Below are 21,593 nucleotides of genomic sequence, written 5' to 3'. Positions count from 1 at the left end.
GCGTGTGCAGATCTCTACTCTTTTATTCATTTAAGAAAAAAGTCGGAACGCCAAGAGACTCTGGGGATCAGCCAGACTGAAAGCTTCAATCTAAGCTGTGCCCGGCTTGAATTTCTGATGGCTTCATAGCCTGCTAATTGGCGATGCAGTATTTGATATGGTGATGGCATGTTTGGGGTTTTTGGGGGGTGATTGACTATGAAGCATGTTGGTGCCATTTTTGACGGAGGAGGACAGCGATTTTCTACTAGCGCTGTCCTGTCCGCAATATGAGTCTCCTTCAGTTCTGCCCTTAGTGGTGAAAAAGCGGGAGCTGGTGGTGCATAGCCACAGAGCACAGGACTGCGGGTGCGGTTTTGTAATGCAGAACGCAGTAACAGCTGGGTTATAACGAAAATCTTATTTTAATCTTTAGCTCATACTAAAAGCTGTGTTGCGACTATGTAGTCTGGAGCACCGAAACTGACTTTTGTACTTTATCTTCTACAGCTTTTATAAAAAGTAGTTATTAAGTTTGAATTGGGGGTGGTGGCTCTAGTTTTAAGACGTTCTGTTGTTCCATTTTTATCTGTTTCAGTGATCTTGCACATGTAAGATGCCCCTGAATATAGACTTGATAGGTTGGGTGCCTTCTGTAGCAGCTCTAGTGAGAAAGTAAGATCTAAATACATCTGTGCTTTTCATGCACCCCCTTAATGATCTATTGTGTCACAGCAGTCATAGCAGTTCCAGGTAGCTCACCTACTAGAGGAATGCAGATGGTCCACTGCTATATCTTTAAAGTTTGTCACCATTTTCTTAGCATTTATTTTTAAGCTAGGATAGTGAAATCTACTGTTGTGTAAGTTGTCTTGTGAGGAAAGCAAGATACTGGACAAGATAAATCACTGATGGGAAATGTATTGAAGTCGCTTCAAGCGTTATCCAGTTACACAAACTCATTCATGTTTCTTTGACTTCAGCTAATACCCTGCATGCACCAGTATTTAAAGGAGGGGAAAAGGAGGTAGACTTTTCAAGATTTAAGTGCCCCTGTTAGGAAACTGGTAAGGGGGGGGGGGGACCTTAGAAACCTATTCACCTTTGGTTTATTGTTTGCCAAGCGTTAGTTTCATAACCAGCTGATGACAGGAGCCTCATGTCTAACTTGTGTTTAACCTGGTGAGTGGTATTCATATGGCTACACCTTGTGCTGTAAGGTGGAACAAGCCCATTAAACTTCTTTAGTTGCTTTGTATTTCTCCTACGGAGCCTTTGCTCGTGTCTTCCAGCCACATGAGCTTTTTATCATCCATAATAGTCGATATACTTCACAGGAAGGAGAGCTCAGTAGCAGTCTAGAAAAGAGTTTTTTTGGTTTTATAGGGGCAGCCAGTAACTGCTTGTCTACCTATGTAGTATTCCTGTAGCAATCGTGTTAGTATTGTTTCCTGAAGTTTTTGAGAAGTTAACTGTCACATCTGAACGCTGTACCTGAGCTTGCGGTTTGTCCTTGCGTAGCGCTGTGTGCCTACGTGCCCGGTAGTTACCTTCACGGGGCTTGTGTGAGGGTTTCCCAGCCCTGGTAGCATCTTGCTGTACACCTCATCCTTTCCTGTCCTCTTTCGTTTTCCTCCTGCCCTCTTCATGCCACAATCCAAATCTGCTTCTTTGTCCGTTCTCTCTTTTTCTTTCTGTATTTACCCTTTTCAGCTTTCATCACCTTCTTTAAAGGCTTTGCCTGTATACTATATCCTTTTGCCTGCCTGGGCAAGAAACCGAGGGAGTTGACGTGGTAGCCATGTTTGCTAGAATACCCTAGCCTTGGTTAACTTTACACATGGAAGTAACACCATTAAAAGTTTCTAAGGAATGGATGATGATTTTAGCTTTAGTCCTGGAAAGTAAGGGACACAAACGGTGGTTATGGATATGAGACTATACCCATGTATCTCTTAATGGGTATTTACCCATTATTACATGCCTTAAGGCTTGCAGTCTGTTGGAAGTTTTCACTGGCATCTTTATTTAAAAAAAGAAAGGTGGTGCGAAGGAGGGGGGAATTGAGTCAGTGACACTGCGTTGAGATGTGGATTGCTCATTAATTTTCTTTTAGTGTGCCCACTAATTTCTTCTGGATGCTGAAAAAGAGGCTGTTGGTGCGTGTGCCTGAGGCTGGTACCGCTAGCGATAACTAAATGATGAATATGCAACTATGCTTTAGTTTCTATATAGAATCCCCTTCCCTAGATCTTATGGCTTATAATTTCACGTTAATAAGAACAAAGCCAGCTTTCTCTTGTATCGGGACCTTGTCTTATTTCCCTGATCCGTAGGGGTGCGTTTGGAAAGGTGCTGACTGAGACGTGATTAGACTAGAGATTTAACTTTCTTAATAAGAGCTGCTATTAGGCTGGCTTTCAAATCAGTAAATGTAAGTAGGTGAATAGTCAGTGTTGCCACTTAAAATTTAAAGGTTAAGACCAATCTTTTTCCTGTCCTTTGTTTAGATTAGAGAGGGTTTTATTTCTTTGGAGCAAAATGGGCAAATAGTATTTAGAGTATTATTAGAATCATTATATCACTGTCGTTGGTCCTGGGGTTGCCAGGCCTTTTCTGATTATCAGATGCAACAAATGACGTCCAATTTTATTGACCAGTTTGGCTTCAACGATGAGAAGTTTGCTGATCAAGATGACATCGGCAAGTGAGTATTAACCTTACGCTGGCTTTGATTATAGTCTTGGGAATTTTCTTTTTTTATTGTGTATTTGATTGTGTTTTGACGATAAACAGCAGCCTTTATTGATGTGGAGCAGCCACTAATGAGTCCTGTCTTTTTTGTACCAACTGTGTGCATAAATTGATTGAGTGCTCTTAAAGAGCCTCCCTGAACAGTTCAGAGAGGAAAGCAACAGCTTATTCATTTCTTTCTTTTCTTTTTCTTTTTTTATGCCCGGGTTGTGCCAGCATGGGAACACAGCGCTCGTGAATTAAGTAACTAAATTACAGTTGCCGTGTTTGGGGGCACTTCAGCTGTTGTCTGTTGTGTCTCAGAGCTATCCTGCCTCTGAATCTACGTACCAGACCAGATGTATAGCTCTACTTTTAAGTTTGCCTGGAAAAGATGGCAGGGCCAACACATCCATGAGTGTTCCTTACTGTCTTCCTACAGAAAAGAAGGGCATCATGAATCTCCCTTTGGTTTAAGGGCAAGGCAGTTCAGACAGATTTCTACAGTTAAGAGTAAACGAAGGAGAAATGAGAATGGTCTTGGTCCGGTTTAAAAAAAGTATATCTTTTTATTTTTTTTTCAGCTCAAAGTAAGCTGATGCAGTAATGGAAAGGGAATGAATGGGAGTACTTGCTGAAAACAAAACTGATTTTGACTTGACTAGAATTCATGGATTAGGATGCTAGAAAGAGTAAAATGTATTACTTGAAGGTGGTTTCTAGACGAGCAAATGAGTTAAATGTAAAATCGGTTCTGGTAGCGTGGCTATGAGCGTGGTTACGACACAGTGCTTTTCTGTAAGGCAGTATCAGTAGGTGATTATTAACTGAAGTTAATAGCTGGGGTTTTATCACATAATCAGCTGAGGCTATGGATGAAGAGATATGCCCTTAAGAGAGGCAGGTGTGTGGGGAAGGGAGGGAAAGCAACTGAAGATACTGTTTAACTTGATTAGAAGCAGGAGGGTTTTGGGGGAGGGGGGTGTAGGAGGAGAAATGTTAGGATCAGGCCTTCAGTAGCACGTGATCCTACTGGAAAGAAGCTCACCAAAGTGTTGTATAAGCACATCTCTTGAGGAATGTGGTAGGTACGCTAATGCACATACTGGTTGAATTCAGCTATTGATGAAGTGCCTCTTACTTTAAAGGTGTGTGTGCCTGTCTGTGCAAGAATCAATTGCAGCTGCGATTATCTGCTCACTGGTGTGCAGGAATTTGCACGCTAGCTCAGCGCTCTGATTCCGATAACTTTCTATATTGGGATATTGTCTAAATGATTGAATTAGAACTTGATTCCTATCAGAAGTCATTACGGTTGCAATTCTGTAGATCACTTAGCCTTGTTCCCTAATTGGTCTGTAATGCAGTGAGGATTAAGGGAAGAATTGTACGCGCTCAGCTGAGTGCGCTGCTATATGTGGCTACAGAAAGAATGTATTAACTCTTCTGAAAGTCTGGTAGAATTTCCCGCCTCTTTCTCCTCTGCTGCTGCTTTCTTCCCTGAAAGGCTTAGTTTACTTAATGCAGTTTTTAATATAGAACACATTTATTGTTCATTTGGTGAATCTTTAGGTGGCTTCCTATACGAAGAGTTTAAAGGCGTTAATATTTAGTGTTCAGCTGGGGGAGGGCTAACCTCTGTTCAGTGGTTGGTTTAAAAATAATGGAAGATCTTCAGCTTTCTCTTTAAGAAATGGAAGTTGGTGTTGTGTTTTTCACTTTGCCTCTTGTTGAGCTGATCCTTCTGTAGAGTGGTGAAATCAATTAGCAGAAGTCAGAACTGCTCGTGTGGATCTCCGCAGGATTTTGAGATGTGTCATGCTAGTGAGTAGTCAGCTTAGATGACCTTTAGGTCCAGTTGCTGCCTTTTTTCCAGTGCATAACAGTACATGTCCATGCAGCTAATCACAGGATAGAGACATCTTTCTTTTGTACTTTTAAATAAAATATTTCACAGTTAGAAAAAACACGTGAATGCTGGGCCTCCTCAATGCAGAGGCTGACTGTTCTTTCTGTGTTGAAAACTACTACGTCTTTAATTTTTTTTTTTAGATTGTCAGAAAATGAGAAACTTAAGGTTTCTGAAAATGAAATGTCTTTGTTTCTACATCATCTTTTTTTCTGTTTTATTGCATATATCTCTGCTTTTTTTGCAGTGTTTCTTTTGATCGGGTGTCAGATATCAACTTTACTCTCAATACGAATGAAAGTGTAAGTATGTGTTCCTATACTCTCACAACTCCAGTGTCTGAAAGAGGACAATTGCTGCCTTTTAAACTTCCACACGACCTCAAAGTTTTGGTCGTGGTTGATGTTATACTTACTCCTTTATGATATGTCGTCTTTGGAAAATGGCTGCCTTACCTTGTTCCTGTAGCATGGGATTTTCTCATTGGGAAACTTTATGGCTGCTCTTTGTGGTCACTGTTAAACAGAACCGCTTCTAATTTGCGTGGCCAGGCTCGGGAACAGGCTTGGCTCTGATCTGTGCAGACCACGCGCGTGAGTTTCTGGGTGGAAGCTGGTTCAGCCTTCCAGTGAAAGTGTGGCGACAGGGAAGTAAGGACAGGGTTTAATCCTAGAAACTTGTCTGTGGAGCCGAAGTGAATCGCACTACAGAAAATAATCTGAAAAGCTCTTTGATAGCCTTCTGCAAGCTTCCATCATATATAAGAGTGGCAAGTAAGCTGTTTTTGGATGATGGCACACTCGATGTGTTAGCAGGAAATGCTAGAACAAGCACCACTGAATATTTTATTGACAAGCTTCAAGTTGTCAAGGCAATCTGGTTTTTTTACTGCTTTTGAGAAATCATTTTGTTGACAGGGTTAAGATTATCTTGTAATAGAAGTCATTATGTGTTTCCAAATTGCTTACCGAAATAAATAGTATTAGATAATCATAGATACAGAGTCTATTCTTTTTTTATATATATTTAGGGTAATATAGCCTTGTTTGAGGCATGCTGTAAGGAGCGGATACAGCAGTTTGATGATGGTGGCTCTGATGAAGAAGATATCTGGGAAGAAAAACATATTGCATTTACACCAGAATCCCAGAGGCGTTCCAGGTAACTCTTTTCCTCTCTTATCCAGACAGTACTATAGCAAACCATCACTACTGAGTACATCTTCTGCTTCAGGTTCACACAAAGACTGTCTGGCATAACTAAATATTTCGGTTAGTCTTGGAGAAATGATTAGAGGGTTGGGCCTAGTGAGGATCTCCTCCAGCTTTAATCTGCAGAAGGCAGCAACAGCTCTCCTGCCTATTCAGTTGTTCCAGTACCTCAGCTCTCATAGCTCTCAGGCCTTCTGAATGCACGTAGCTGGAAACTTCTCCACAAGATTGCTTATATCGCTCCTGCCTCCTTGTGTCATGGCTGCAAACATGACGTGGTTCAAAGGCATCTTCATCTTCTGACGTTACCTCGGTGTTAGTGTTGGTGGTGCCAGTGGTGCCCTCCGGGAGGGGAGAGACTTCCAGTGGGTTCAAAGGAAGTGTGTAGTTAGGAGGGGCTGGACCGTATCCTGGGACACTTGGCTTGGTTGTCAGATTTCAAAATAAATTGAGCAATGTCTTGTTAGATGGTGTGGGGAAAAAAATTTGTATTTAGGCGCTTCCTCTGGCGCGTGCCTATCTAGCAGGGAGAGAGCGAACAGATCTTTTTCTGTTCAGAGATCGTTGGTCTGACTCCTTACTCTCCTCTTCTGCTTCCTTTTGCACGGCAGCGGTGATGACAATCTGCTTCCCTTCTCTTACGAGAGGGAAGAAAACGCCTCTCTACAGGATGAAATGAAAAATCTAAAACCGTGTTTCTTGGGGGCTGAAATTGGGGGAGGGGGATGCTAACAGCTAATGAATTATAACTCAGTTAATCTTTCAGAATTGATAGTTGTAGGGTGTTTTTTTTTTTTTCCTCTCGAATTCACCAGTGTTTAACTGTGCCCAGGGCAGTTAACAAAGTTAAACCACAGTGTGACTGATCCTAATCACAAATATAAACAATTTTGTTGTTGTTGTTAAGTTCGGGCAGTACGGACAGTGAAGAAAGTACGGACTCTGAAGAAGAGGATGGAACGAAACAAGACTTATTTGAATCCCATACCAATACAGAGGACAAAATGGAAGTAGACTTAAATGAACGTAGGTAGCTTTTATCCAAACTGCTGAGTTACAGAAAGTGTTAGCTCTAGCAGTGTTTTGTAGTTGTTCTCTTAATTTTTTTATTTCAGCCATCTTGAAAATTTTTTATTTGTTTACTGTAAAGACTGATAACAGAGAGCATGCAAATATTGAAGTTTGAAATCCTTACGTGTCCTCAGTCAAATTACAGTAGTCTCTCCAAAATTCAGGTTTTTCCTCTTAAGGGGGGGGGGGGGGGAAGAAAGGGGGAAGAGGAGAAGGATGCAACTTGAACACTGACCCATTTTGAATGCCTACAAAATTGATAGGCTAGTCATCTTAACGCTTAAAATACTGTTACATTTACTGGAAGCCTTTCAGACCAACTTCTACCTTACAGTGCTCTCTTAAGACTTCCAAACAAGCCAACAAATCCAGGTTGGTCTAGTTTCATGTGTAAATCCTATGTTTAAGATGTGCATCAGACTCTTACATGGAAACTTAACTCACTCACTTTTACAACAGTTCCATCACTTTTCACATACAAGTTACAGTAGACTAAACAGGCTTTAGTTAAATTGGCAACATCTGTAGGTAAATAAGCCTGTGTGGTGGTTTTATATAGACTGTAAGGAAATAAAAATTAAAATAGAAGGAAAAGTTAAGGGTTTTCTTTTCTTTTGTCAGATTGGTGTCGTTGGCATCTGTGTGTCAAACAAGTTTTGATCCATGTGGGTCTCCTCACATATCTGCCTGGGCTGGAATTTCTAATTGCTAGTCAGAGCTTCCTTTTCAGCCTGTTTTTTTGTATGTAAGTGTTAATGACAAAAACATCTCCCTTGGGTAGGTGAAGTATTCTGAATTGACCTATCCTAAATTAGATGCTTTTAAGTCAAATTTGCTCCAGGAATTAAAATCCCAATAAATACTTAGAGTTTCAGAAAAGCTTAAGGTCTTTTTGAACTTAGCAGTGCTGTTAGTGCATGAGAAATTAGTGTGTCCATACTTAAGTTGGCTCGCTCACTTTCCTCCTATGTGGAGGAAAATGTGCCTAGGAAGTGGTGAATAAGGGATGAAAATTCTTAAGATTTAAAGTTTATGTATTGTTATTTTAGAAGTTAGTGTTGGAGATGATAAATGTTGACTTTTAGGTTAAAGATTAAAGTGGGATTACACTTAGGATCTAATATGGTTAATTGTTTGTGTTCTTCAGATGAGTTGTATTGTCTCTTGCAGAGTACTGTGAGTTACTGCTATTAAAATTCTGCCTTACCAGCAGAATTTCTCTTAAGAAATGCATTTACTTTTTGACAGCATACAGAGAAGTTCTGCATGTGTGTTAAAGTCTATAGTTAGGAATTGCGCTGCTTTTTTTGGGACGTGTATAGAGAATCGGTACATTAAGGATATGTGTGTTCATGCTATTAATAGAAATCTGTTGCTAATGACCTTGTTGATTGTTTTTAGCACCGAACTGGTCAGCTAACTTTGACGTACCTATGGAGACTGCACACGGTGCCAACCTGGACTCTGTTGGGTCTGATGTGTGGAGTACAGAAGAACCTATGCCAGCAAAAGAAACTGGCTGGGCTTCCTTTTCAGAGTTCACGTCGTCCCTGAGGTAAGAACATTAGTGATTCAGGGCAAGCTCTAAAGTGCCATATATAATGGAAGCTGCCATTTGGGGTGTCTCTGCCCGAGCCTGTGCTGCAGTATTTCAGTGGAGTACAGGGTGTATGGTGCCCGAAGGGGGGCACCGTATAACAGTAGAACTTTGTGTGATCTGGTTATAACATAGTTGCTTTTTGTAGGGTGAGTGGACCCTGAAGTGCCATTGTCTTAGAGTTGTTGTTTTGTAGGTTTTTCTCCAGTGATGTTTGGGCCCTTGAATACTAGGGTGTGATATTTATTTATTGACTTATTTCAAGAAAGGGATGTGATCATGGAATGGGAAGGCCACAAAATGTCTGTGATGATCTCGAACACCCAAAAACCAGAACCAAGTGTGTTCTGAAAACCACCTGGTTTTGCAAGCGTGATACCTAGGTTAGGCTGCCCTGCAGTATTTTGAGAATGCCTGACAAAAGCTTTCCTTTTTTGGCTTGAACACTGTACAGATGACTTTAGTTACTTTCGATGCGATGAGGAGGTCACTAGTTAACCTTATAGGTACAAATCTTGACTTGCCAAACGTTAGCAGTCAAGAACAAATATCTCTTCCAATCAGAAAAGCATTGCCTCTGTGCTTCTGCCTGGAAGCACGTAAAACTATGAATTACTGTTCTTATTTTCATTTATAGTCCAGTAACACTTCTGACTTCCACCATAAAGCAGTGTTTTGTTTCATGTTTGGGGCAGGTAAGTTGTTTTTTTTAAAAAACAAAAACAAAAAAGATGATGATTAGTTTGGAAAATGAAGACTTGGAGTTGCAGCATTAGTGGATAGAAAAGACGTTATTCTGTAACTGGGGAGAAGTGAATTAAGTGTTTTCAATGGTCAAAACTTGATGTCCCCTTTGGGTTCTGTTGGAATGACTTGTGACTGTTCTGTAGATACTGTTAGAAAAGCAAATTGCAGTATAAACTCACTTCTGCAGTTGGTGATGATAGAGGACTGTGTTGGCAGTCTCTGCAGAAAACTATCTTTGGATCTTTCAGGTTCCAAAGAGAATGTGCTCAAAAAGACAGTTGATGTTAGAAACATGTTGTGAGGAGCCAGGAATACTTGGTATGCCATATTTAGCCAGGAAGTTTCCACTACTACGTTTAATCACAACAGACAAAAATAAAATACAACCAAACAAATGCTCAACGAGCTCAGTTCTGGTGTTTTTTGCATTACCCAAGTTCTGTGCTTAGCGCACCTTTGCAAATTTGTAGCAGTCTTGGTATCATTTAGTTCCAGTTGAGTTCTACATCTCATAGCTGTGATAGAACTAAAAATACTGTTTTAAGAGCAAGTTTCATTCCACTGTTGAGAAACGTTTCTAAAACTGTTTTTATTTTGTATTTGAAGTTCAAAAGACTCCTTAAGAAGTAATTCTCCTGTGGAAATGGAAACGAACGCTGAGCCCATGGATCCCTTGAGTGCAAACGTAACTGCTCTTGCAACACAGCTGGAGAGTAAGTACACTTAAACGTGCAAGCAAACTGATAGTAAGAGTTGTGCCTGAGAAAGACCTGCCTGAACTTTAAAATGCAGGTCTCCTGAGGCCTCTCAGGCTCTGCTGCTGTTCTGCCAAATAATGAAAATGACTTGTCAAAGGCAATCGGAACTTCAGTTTTCATATTTAAAACAAACTGGTGGTACTGTTGTCTTAAAAATGCTTTTATGTCGTGAACAGAAAAGCATTACATGGAAGCTAACTGTAGCGTATTAGAGACGCCTCATCTGTGGCAGTGCTTAATTAGCTGAAGTGATGCCCCGGAAGAGCTGTGGCATCTAGTCTCTTCCTGTGTGGCAGTAGACCTGTAGCTTCAAATCTCCCCTTCCTGCTCCTTCCTTTCCCACTTACTCCCCTGTATGCACACTCTCATTCTTTCTTCCCTACGTATGTGAACTGATTAAAGGCCAGACCTGTATTAACTAACTTTCTGCATGTGTTACTAGCACACAGAACAGGAAGTGCTGAGAAGTCCAGCCTCTTTGGACTTCAAACCTAAGGCTTGTCTATACTCAAAAATTTATCAGCAACTTTGTACCTTGACTGTGTGGACTTTCTTGTGCAGTAATCGTGACCCTACAGAAAACTATGTCACTAATTCTACTAATCTCCTGTGCAGACAAACCTATTTCAGTAACCGTTGCCAATCGAAACCACTAACTGGCTTGCCAAACGGAAGAACAATAGTTATGGCATGTTTGGGGGCGTTCCTTAAACCCTCTGTAAGAAGTACTTATGCAGTATGTATGTGTACAGTGGGAAGCTGCAGAAAGCTGGTAACTGTGTAATGAAAGACTTGAGAAGTGTACAAAGCTGCAGGAAAAACTGATTCTAGCTGTACTGGATCCTCTGCTTGCTCATGAAATACAAACATAACACGGAAGTGCTTCTTGATATCTAGCCCCAGGAAGTGTTGCTATGGAGGCCAGCTCAGATGGAGAGGATGATGCAGAAAATGCAGACAAGGTAACTGAAACAGTAATGAACGGCAGCATGAAGGAGACACTGAGCCTTACTGTAGATGCTAAAACTGAAACAGCTGTCTTCAAAAGGTGAGAATACCCCTTTATTGTCTTCTACCCTTTTAAAATAAGCACCGTTGATGTAACGTTACCTGTCTTCAAGAACAGTTCTGTACAAGTAATAATTCCGAAGGCTTTGACTGGAAACTTTTTTCCAAAATAACTACCTTCTACAACTTTACTTCTGATTCTAGTTACTGGAACATAGTTTTCCTTATCACGCTTTAATATGCATTGAGAGGTTTTAAATGAAGCTGCCCAGAAGACTGTGGCTAGCTTTGCGATAACTTTTAAGCCTGATGTATTTCACACATTAAAGCCAAAGCATTTCAAGCTTTGCACAGAGTTGTTGGTTTTCAGATTGGAATTTGATCTTCCTCATCCAAGAAGGCCACCAGGCACTGCTCCTGAGAGTAACTCACACGACCCTTTGGGTGATAGCTGATACTGGTGTGGGTGATGATGTCAAATTTGTTCTGGACTGTAGGTGGCAGGTAGAATTTTAGAATAACTGAAAGAACAAACCTTTTAATTTTGGTAACTTCTGATACAAAGTGTTTGACTTAGGAGTGGTGATCTTATAACATGGTTACTCGCCATAAGGCGTATGTTGACGCGATGGCCCTTGTATGGGAATAAAATGTATTTCTATCTTGTATGCTAGGTGTTAGGTGAAGTGATCCAACAGTTATTTTTCGTATCAAAGCATTAGGAAAACTGAGGCAACAATCAGTCTGACCGGCACAGATCTTTTTGACTATGTTCCTTGAAGCTGCTTTTTCTTCCCCATCTTGAGAGATTAAATATGTTGTTAGCATTGGGGTATCCAGCCCTCTCTTCACTCTTGCAGAATTGTTTCCTAGTATCTGTCCCTTTTCCAGCTTTAAAATTTGAAGACAAAAACCAACCCTATGTCTTGGGAGTTGCTTCCAAGAACTAATCCATCTCAGAAGACGACTGTCATCCTTTTAAATTCATTTCACTTCTAACCGTCCCCTGTTTGTGGTAGTAGGTAACTGCTGTTAGCTCTGGATGCTTCAGGAGTTGAAACATAACAACAACATTCAGTCACTCTTGTTTCCATCCATTTAACTACACAAGCAATAAATTGGGTTTCAAATATTTAATCCCCTTTAGCACCTGATTAACTTCAGGTGTTTTCAGTATGGTGGGGAGAGTGTTTCTCTCTATAGGCACTGTGCCTATAAATCTAACGGAATTGTTAGAGGAATTGAACCACAGCCGTTTAGAGGAGGGATGTGATGATGACGTAGCATGAACCTTTAGTGGCTTTTTGACCTAGTGTTCGAATAAATGATGCATCTTCTGCCCAGTTTATTTTCTATTTCAGGTAGTATTTTTGTTTGCATCTTTATTCTGGTGGATGTTTAGATTTTTTGCCTTCCTAAATTGCTTCAGTTCACACACACTTCAAAACTCTGTGGCTTCCAATATGGCTGGGAAGGCTAAGTTAATGTTAGGAGGTAATACGTGATGGCAGCTCCTGCCTCCCTTCATGGAATTACTTATCTGAGCGGAGGGGTCAGCACTTGGATTCCTGCAGTTAGAAGGATGCACAGGTGGAAAGGGAGAGACTACAAATCTGGGATCTTCACTGGGGGGATTTGCACCTGGCAAAGTGGGATACTCCTGTCCTTGGGTTTTGTTTAAATATTTGCCAATAAAAAAATTAGTGGTTATGAGGTCAATGTTGGGAGGAAGGGAGCATCATAAGGTAGGTAGGAATGGTTAATTTGCAGAAAACTGTGGAGGGGTTTGTGGGTGGGTGGGTTTTTTGGTTTTGTGTTTTTGTGTGTGTGTGTGTTTTTTTTTTTTTTTTTAACCTAATGAAGCAAGGAAGGATGAGACTAGAAACTTCCTCTTTTAAAAAATAATAAAGGCAGGAGGTGGAGGGGATGACTACCCAGCCAGAGTTTCCGCAGGGAGTATTACTGGTATTTTGAACAAATACAAAAATACAAATACAAAAAGTGTATCCAGAAACCTGGATCTTGATGAGAACTTGCAATGCAAAAGAATATTTTAATAGGTTATTTAAATATTTAAGAAGATGTTGGAGGAGAGGAAGGTCAGTTGAAAGGAAAAAGGATCTGTTGAAAGGAAAACTCCAAAAAATAATAAGAGAAATCAGCAGAGGATAGTTTTTTTTTTAAATATTCATGATGTTTTACGTATGTAGATTTGTTGCTACAGAGAGGAAAGATTGATCCTTTTGCTTTCTTTAGAGCTACCTTATGTCAGGCTCCTGGTAGATGTACAGCCAAACTTGACTGTTAGTGTGGTGACAGTGGTATATTGGAGGTGGGGGGGGGGGGGGGGAAGTGGGATAGAGAGGCAGAAAAGCTTCATTTTAAAGGCAAGACACAAGCATGCGTTTACCAAGCGCTCTTGAGCCTGCCTAGTTACAAAGTCGCATCTTGTCTAGTGTGTATGTATTGCTTGTTCATGGAACTGCATTTGGTTTTGGCCCTGAGAGGGGAGGTTTGTGAAACAGGGCTGCTGTCAGTCCCGCCTAACATGCTTGTTTCATTTCACTATGGAGGTGTTGGAGTTTAATAAAGGTGATGTTGAGTTAATGACCTGGCTCCTCTGTTTTCATGGACAAACTTTATTGATGCCAGTTTCTAAGGGAATCTTGAAAATCTTTTATACCTCTTTCCTTCCATATTGCATACTTCTGGCTTCAGAGTGTTGAAATCCTATCGGTATGTACAGTAAAGGATCGTGACTGTGATTCTTACCGCTTCAGGCATTACACGCTTTCCCTATTTCCTCTCTGATCTTATTTGTAATCATTGCATTTCCTGCCTCCTTTTCCAGTCAAATTTTAATGGATGTGAACACCAGTGCATTATTGGATGTTTGCAAAGTCCAGAGCCATGTTGCTTGGTCTTCATATTTCAGTCATAAATCAAAATCCATTTGCATGTGAAATACAAACCCTTCTCCCAGTTTCATACTGTTGTGTGACAGTCCCTGTAACTAAAATGAAAACTAAATAATTTGTTTCGTTTCTTCAGTGAGGAAGGAAAACTGTCTACCTCGCAGGATGCTTCTTGTAAATACGTGGTGGAGGAGAACGCAGAGGTTGCGGAAGAGGCTCCTTCTACTCTACAGCCTACTAGCAGCAGTCCAGAGCAGAGGTAACTGCATTCAAGGGTGCTTTCAATCCTCTGAGCAGCAGTGGACGTGATTTTCTAATAGGGCTGATGGAAAGAGACTCCTTCGTGTCTGTTTTGATCAGCTCTAGTTTAATTCCTTCTAAATTCACCTATTTTATAAAACTCTTGTAAGTAGTGTTTTTTTACAGATACTCCTGAGTTGTGAAGTTTATTTACCTTGTCTTGTAGGATGTTGTAAATATCCTCTTTCTGTGTTGTGATTATATATTAGGAGTTGGAGTAGCGACTTGGCACAATTGTGAAAAGTGCGTTCAGGGGGATGGGAAGTTTAGCAGATTGTTTGACTTTGTCCTGAGAAGTCACATAAACTAGGGCTATTTTTCTTCTAACTACAGAACAGTTGGGGGAATCCATGAATGCAGCTATGTGGAAAGGAAATGGTGCCTTAAGTTACACTTGACTGTGGCCAGTCAAATAATTGCTTCTAATTTTGAGTGAGTTGCTGTTTGTACCCTTGTCTTTATCTGATGTTAATCTGAATGCTTGTAGATTTGGACAGACTGTTCAAAGTATGTAAGCCGTTTGTTTCAAATAAAATCCTCTTGAAATACGGAGCAACCTGGATTGTTCAGCATGCTTGTCGGAGGAAAGAAATGAAGACGTTTTTCCTTGGCAGCTTGGCTAGTAGTGCAGTTTTCGGAGAACAGTAATTCAAGATACAATTCCGGAGGGTACTGTCACCAAACAGAGAAACGTAAATGTTTATTTTAAATGGTGAAGTAGGACTGCTTCCTCCAGAAAAGGCAACTGGTAGTGTTTTTTCCTGTTTTGTTTCATGTTGAAGTACTTGTTTTGGCTTATTGTTTTTGCCTGCCAAGTTGTAGTGAAAATCGGAAGCAGTCAGAATCACCTTGAAATGTAGTACAGCTTCACTAAAGTCAAAAGCACATAGAGTGAGATTAATCACCAAGCGTTAGAAAGATTTAATGCAAGTCTTTCACATCTGAGCTATTTTCTAGACTTTAGTGAGGGGAGAAAACTAGGTGCTTCTCGCGCAGGATTCATCTTAAACTTCCTTCAGAAGCCTAAAATAGTGAAGAACTTAAATCTAGATGAGAAGGCCACCATCCTTGAAGACAGTGTTCCCTGCAAACCTTACTTGGGAGCTAGGTCGGAGCCGCATCTGACAGAAGTAGCTTTCAGCTTCGTTGCTGAGGGCAGAAACGTGGTCAGCTAGTCCACCCGGGCTATGCAGCTCAACACAAGGTGGGGAGAGCTTCATTTCCCATTTCCTAGAACACTTCAAATTCAAAATTCTTTGTAATTAATCTCTAGACAAGAGTTTAGTGTTTTCCTACTGGAAATAACGTCTTGTTGCACATCAGGGTAGTGGAACCCCACAAGCTTGACTTCTTGTTTTAAGACTACAAGTACAGTACAGTTTCCTGCTCCATGGATGCCCAGAGGAGCTGTGCTGCCTCAAAAGTCACGTAGAAGGAGAACAAATACTGTGTACTTGCCCCCCTATACCCTGAGCAATCCGTAGGGCTTTGCTGCTCTGCCCGCAGGGCAGAGCGTGGCAGCGCTTGACGGGGTGTCAGGGCTGTGCCTGCTGCCCTCTCATCAGAGCTGAGGGTTTGTGAGAAGGGAGAGAGGATTATAGTTAGTTAAAAGCAATTCCAGGAGTCAGTTTTGCTTTGCAGTATAAACAGGGCTATGACTCTGAATGTGTATTTTCAATTTGTAATGAACTAGTTGAATTTTCAAAGCTGTGGTGTTTCTTCAACTTCTGTAGATTTTGACTGTTACTTGAAAAACTTGGTATTTCTGACAAAGGTGTGGAAGTCTTCTGTGAAAGAAGTAATCATTTTTAAGACTACGTGGACACTGTATTTATACACCTAGTTTACTGTTGAAGACAAAACTGCAATGCTTTTATAGGCAAAGACTGAGTATAGCTCTCGGTATGCATATTTTAATGTGGAACTCTGCTGCATGTTGCGATTATCCCTTGTGCAGACTGTTTAAGAAAGATGCCAAGCTATTTGACCAAGTTCAGATTCTGTTCTTCTGTGACCCATTTGAGCAGGTGTGTTTTAGCTCAGTGGTACTGTTTTCCACTAGAATGCTGCTACCTTTTTCTGCAAACCAGAACTTTCTACTTGGACGTTTTCCATAAATTTAGCCAAGAAACGGATTCTAAATGAAAAACCTGTATATTTTAGTTAAAGCGGGGAAACCCAGAGACCCCACTTTCACAGCCCCTTTTTTTTCCGAAGGTACTATTTTTATCAAGAGGATATTCGCTTATCTTGATAAGCGTTACGTTGTAGGGAAGAAAAAAGGCCTTGGATACTAGGCGATTGCCTCATGAGGAACGGGCTGCCTTTCTAAACCGGCAGAGGGCTCTCGTAGCTAGCAGTTGCTGGGATTGCTTTTGAGTTCCCTGTAAATCTCTGCAGGACTCCTTCCGGTGAACCCTGCTGGCTCCAGCAAAGCTCGGTGCTTTCTCTAAAGGTGGCTGTCACAGCAGATCCTCATGGGAGCGCAGTATGAATATCTAGATGAATTTCATCGTGCTTTTGGGGCTCCATGCATGTATGACTGGTGCGAGGAGTCCCCTAGGTAGGTCTTTGGCTGATAGCCAGCAGTAACCATCTCTGCTAGGAGCCCTGTTTTGTCACAGTGTGTGGGGTTGTTTTTGTTTTTTGTTTTTTTGTTTTTTTTTCCCCCCCCCCAGTTGGCAGTAAATGACTTAACTGCTGCCGCTGTATGGACTGCCAGGCCTCCTGTCCATGCAGCACTTGTCTCTTACCTTCCAGGTTTCTCCAAAGTGTTTAACTTTGTCTGGCGCTTTCTTGTCTCTTTTCTAATGTGTATGTATTTTTTTTTTTTAAAAAGTGTTTTTAGTGCTTAGCAGCCAAAGACTTAGCTAGGGGACTCCTGCTGGTCATGTGCATGTAGAGCACGGACCCAAGAGTGTGGCTTCTCTGTGATGTACACCATCAGAGAACAGGAGTTACAGGTAACTTCCTTCATATTTAGTTCCAAATGGTATTTAGTCTTTAAAGGAAGTCTCTGAATGCATTCACTAGAGATGCACTGAATGGAAGTTGAGGATTTTTTTGCTTTTGTTCCTTGAAATTCTTAGTGCACAGCTGATTGATCTCTTCATTTGCATTAGCCTAGGAGCAAGTGAGCCTGCATGTTTGTGCTGAACTTGCTCTTAAACAACAGTACGCAGCCTTCTGTATTTCTTTTCACTCCTGCAGGTTTGCTCTTTATTCTCTTTCCATGCTTCCTGAGCCTTTCACACTAATGGACTGAAATTCAAAGTATTTGTGAAACAGCAGCTTTAGATTGGATTAGTAACAAAAGCAATTTTTAAACGCCTTTTTTTTGTTATGTCTTTGCATTTGAAAATAAGTATCTTAAGTACTCTTGGTATCATGTTTTGCCTGACAGAATAAGAGGCAGAAAAGTATCAGAAATGCGCTTTTCTTAGCGATTTTCTCAGGAGGGTATCTGTGTTTATAGAGATCATCCAGTTTTTTCAATTAACTTTAATAAAGATCAAGCGCTCTTCACTGGCGTGCTTCGTTGATTTGAAGTGCTATGCTTAATTAGGCAATGAAGGGGTAATGCTGGCCTCAAGAAGAGGAATGGGCCAGAGTGGTGTTAGCTGCTTGTTCCCTCTTTCCAACTTGGTAGAGTTCTAGTCTGAAAAGACTTTTGTGATGCATGATTTTGGGTGGGTTTTGAGCTCATCCAAGTTTATTCTGGTCCCTTCTTGTTTCTTGCACACTTATATCCTTTTTTGGCCTCTTAGGACTGATCAGCGCACCCTTTTAGGAGAGACTTCTGTTAATGGCCCTGTATGATATGTGATGTCTACTGCTGTTGGCCGAAGAAAATGAACTGATATCCAGGGGTTTGAGTGTTTCTTGAGGATTTCATCTAGAGCCTGTTGAAGCCAGTCACTGCTGCACTAATTTCGCAAGGGATCAGGACCAGCAACATTTATATTCTAGATTTTAAGACATTGTACAGAAATTCATAAGTGTAAAAATATTGCACATTGAGAAATACCAATAATTTTTGCGTATGTTTATATTGTATTGTTCTAAATAATGGGTGGCCTGTGAAATAAGATCTTGCCACCCGTGTAATGACAGTAGTGTTACTATAGTTAAAATGGCTGTAAGAATAGTTTTATAAAAAAAAGTGAATACACAAATCTAATGTATTTGAGACATAACTATTTGACAATTAGTGTGACCAAAGTATTTAGCAGTTTTCATACATTTTTCACCTTGTAAAAAGAAAAAAAGAAAAAACTGAACTCATGTTTCTTCCAGGTTGGCGAAGAATTGTAGAACTGAAATGCCCTATAAATGTTATTTTGGTTGTTTTAGCTTACAAAAGTGATTTAAATAAGAATTTTTGGTGTTCAGCATTTTACAACAGGTTTTTTAATTGGTAATTGTTTTCTGTATTGTTTAAAACAGATCAAAAATGTAAGTCTATTGGTAGAGTTTTTAAGTATTTATTGCTACAACTTAGTTGACAAATTGATGTTACTGTAAAGCCATATGTTCTGTTAAGTCTTGTTTGCTTGAAACAATACCTTACAGGTGAAACACTAGAATATTTGAAGTGCACATGGCTTGTTGTGTTTTTTTTAAGTGATTCACCTGCCTTTTAACCCATTCACCAAGATTTACTTTAATACCAAGCATTATACAATGGAACATTTCAGAACAATCTGCGTATTTAAAACGCTGTAATCCTCTTAGACAAGTCAAGTAAATGAAATGCCCGTGCTGCTAATGTAATTACAGTACATGCATTTTAAAAGTATATAGTGGTTTTTTAATACAAATTTTGGCAGCAGAGCATGTTAATTGTTACTTTCACTGTACTGATCTGTGTGAAGCTTTCATTTGTATGTTCTAAACCAGTTTTTTCACAGCTGGTTTGTGTATATATATATAGTGATTATGGAAACTAATTCTGTGTAATTTATAATTTTCTATGTCAGTGTAAAATTCCAACAGCCTTCTCAAACAAACAGAAGCAATATACTGTATATTGCCACATTGTCTGGTGAAAGGGTTAAAGTACTTCACCTCCTGCACTTTTAGATGCAAATCCATTTTTATTTCTGTAATAGTTATATTCATTTATTTTTACATCATTTGTTTTCCTGACCAGTATTTAAAGCCAAAAGGATACTCTAAACAATGGCCAATGATTTATTTTAGAAAGTGTCCCAAGCAACGTGCCTAAACATTACATTGCGTACAGAAATAAAAAAAACAAATGTATAATGGCATTGCCCTTATTTCTTCCTGTCTTGCATTTCCCTCAGCAAACTTCAATGGGATTTGTCACTGCAAGCTGTTATAAACTGATCAGTTGTATGAAAATGGAGGAAGAAAACAAGAGGCAACCACGGTTACCCTTTTAATTTTGCATAAGTAATAGAATCCACTGAGTTTGCAAATTGTTCCTTCTTGAATTCAGAAGTACTTCCAGATCAGCTCTGCCAAAAATATTTGTATTAGCATTGAATATTTTAATGTACTACTGAAGATAGCGAGGTTGGCAGCTGTGCTCTTACTGTTTTCTGGTCTGCTATTGAGCAAGCTGTTTTGGAGCCCAAACCACTTCACTCCTTTCAGCTGGGAATTGGAAACCAGGTGGAAATTCCCCATATTGAGCCCTGTGGCCTGTTGTTTGGCAAAGTCTCTTAAGGTTCATTCTTCTTTCTGTTCATGGACTGTAGTATCAGCCCACTACCCAGTTCATGCTGGTGCTCAAGAATGAGAAAGGGGGATGTTTTGTCCCCTTTTTCTGTGTCTGAGCTGTAACATCAGTTGAGTGGCAATGGGAAAATTGTTGAGTGGAATTTCCTCTTCAGTGCAGTTTGTCTTCTGCTTAAACAGCGCACTGGAGGCAACCAGGCTGGCCCACCTAATGCCTATCCCAGTGGTCTTGAGGGTTCATCCTAGTTATTGCATTTGTTAGAGTTCTAACAACATGTGCAGGATGTGAGGTAAGCCTGAGATTAACCTGGGTTTGATGTGTGAGAGCTTGTTCTGAGGGGCATTATGGTATGATTTGCGCACAAAGTACAAAGACTTGGGGGTTTTTTTATTGCCTGTATGAGGAGGAATCCTGAACTTGAAGGGAAAGCTTTGGTGGGGGAAGGGGACACCCTGACACACACACACATACTCACTCTCTCTCTCACTCTCTCCCCCTCTCTCTCTCTCTCTCTCCCCCCCCCCTCTTTTTTCCAACACTTTATGCTGCTAATGTAGGCTGAGGAAGGTTTGGAGGTATTTGGAGAATTCTTCTGCACAGCAGTGTTACCCAACCTGTTTTAATCGCATTCAATTTACTTGTGGTAGAACTTGTTGTCTTACTAAATGTGATTTTGTAATGCAGTTGTAAAATGGACTAAGCTCTAATATTTTTGCACAGACTTGAGTTCCTATAGCATATTTAGCTGCATAGTTAGGATTAAATAAGCTTACTTTGGTATTGAAATATATGTATTATAATATTTCAAATGCTCTTTGAAAAGGCTAGAGGGTCATCACTCAGAACTGAGGAGTATTGATTTCAGTTGATGTCCAAGGATGATGATGGATTTAACCCTCTGGGAATTCTCTGGTAGAGGGTTTTTATTTAAGCAGGAGCGTGTGGCAGGAGTAGCCAGACCAGCAATAACTGCCTGCCTTCTCAGATCTGTCCCTTTGTTAAATAGCAGAGGGTGAATCTTGCCTTGTTGACCAGTTGCACCAGTGCAAACCTTCCCCCAGCTCTTTCTTCTTTTTTTAATTGTAAGCCTTGTACAAGATTTCATGGCAGAACTCTTCTGTTTAATTAAAGTATAAGATTTTTGGCTTGATTGCTTATTTAATAAAAATATATTGTTATTTTGCCCTGTTCAGCAAACGGGTAGGTAATCCCTGGGAAGACAACAGGATGGTAAAAACATTTTCATTACAGCTTTGTAAATGTATCCCATGCTCTTGAAACAATCACTATTCTACCTTCTGCTAGTAGGAAGCTTTGTATCTACCTCTTAAACAACAGTGGGTTCTGCATTGTATCAGCTGCATACTCCTGTGGAAACTCCTGTACAACGTTCATTCGGGGTGTGAATTCCAGTGAGGGTTTAAGAGCAGTTACTTGGAGGAATAATCAGGTCCAGTTATTATCTTTCATTATAAAGTTATTGCCCTGTTGAAATTAGGTTTAATTTCCTTGGAGATGATTTTGTTTTCTGACATGCATCTTGCACAGTTGTAGCAGGAAGTGTTGTATGTAGTTGATGGCTCTATTAATATACTTAAACAGATCACTTCTGACTGTCTCAAAATAGTAATGTCTCTTTTCCATGTAGCATGAGTGCT

The 21,593-nt window shown here is 40.3% G+C and overlaps 1 protein-coding gene across 27 annotated transcripts in view; it reads left to right on the top strand.

Moving 5' to 3' along the window:
- Positions 1–21,085, top strand: part of PPP6R3 (protein phosphatase 6 regulatory subunit 3) — a 64,094-nt gene extending 43,009 nt beyond the window's left edge. For 10 of the 27 annotated variants that reach the window (XM_068944587.1, XM_068944580.1, XM_068944590.1 and 7 more), the window contains 9 exons: positions 2,589–2,686; positions 4,869–4,923; positions 5,652–5,782; positions 6,740–6,858; positions 8,305–8,458; positions 9,854–9,960; positions 10,903–11,053; positions 14,065–14,187; positions 17,996–21,085. In XM_068944587.1, coding sequence (XP_068800688.1) covers positions 2,589–2,686; positions 4,869–4,923; positions 5,652–5,782; positions 6,740–6,858; positions 8,305–8,458; positions 9,854–9,960; positions 10,903–11,053; positions 14,065–14,187; positions 17,996–18,047 — 990 coding nt within the window. In that variant the 3' untranslated portion in view covers positions 18,048–21,085. Of the gene's footprint in view, positions 1–2,588; positions 2,687–4,868; positions 4,924–5,651; positions 5,783–6,739; positions 6,859–8,304; positions 8,459–9,853; positions 9,961–10,902; positions 11,054–13,731; positions 13,750–14,064; positions 14,188–17,995 lie in introns of all 27 variants that reach the window. The other 17 variants (XM_068944603.1, XM_068944600.1, XM_068944604.1 and 14 more) reach the window with 4 other exon arrangements.
- Positions 21,086–21,593: the final 508 nt, after the last annotated feature.

This window comes from Struthio camelus, chromosome 5 (assembly GCF_040807025.1).
Source record: "Struthio camelus isolate bStrCam1 chromosome 5, bStrCam1.hap1, whole genome shotgun sequence".
In the NCBI taxonomy this organism is placed as follows: Eukaryota; Metazoa; Chordata; class Aves; order Struthioniformes; family Struthionidae; genus Struthio; species Struthio camelus.
The sequence above is the reverse complement of the archived record's forward strand: the minus strand, read 5'-3'. Positions and strand labels throughout refer to the sequence as shown.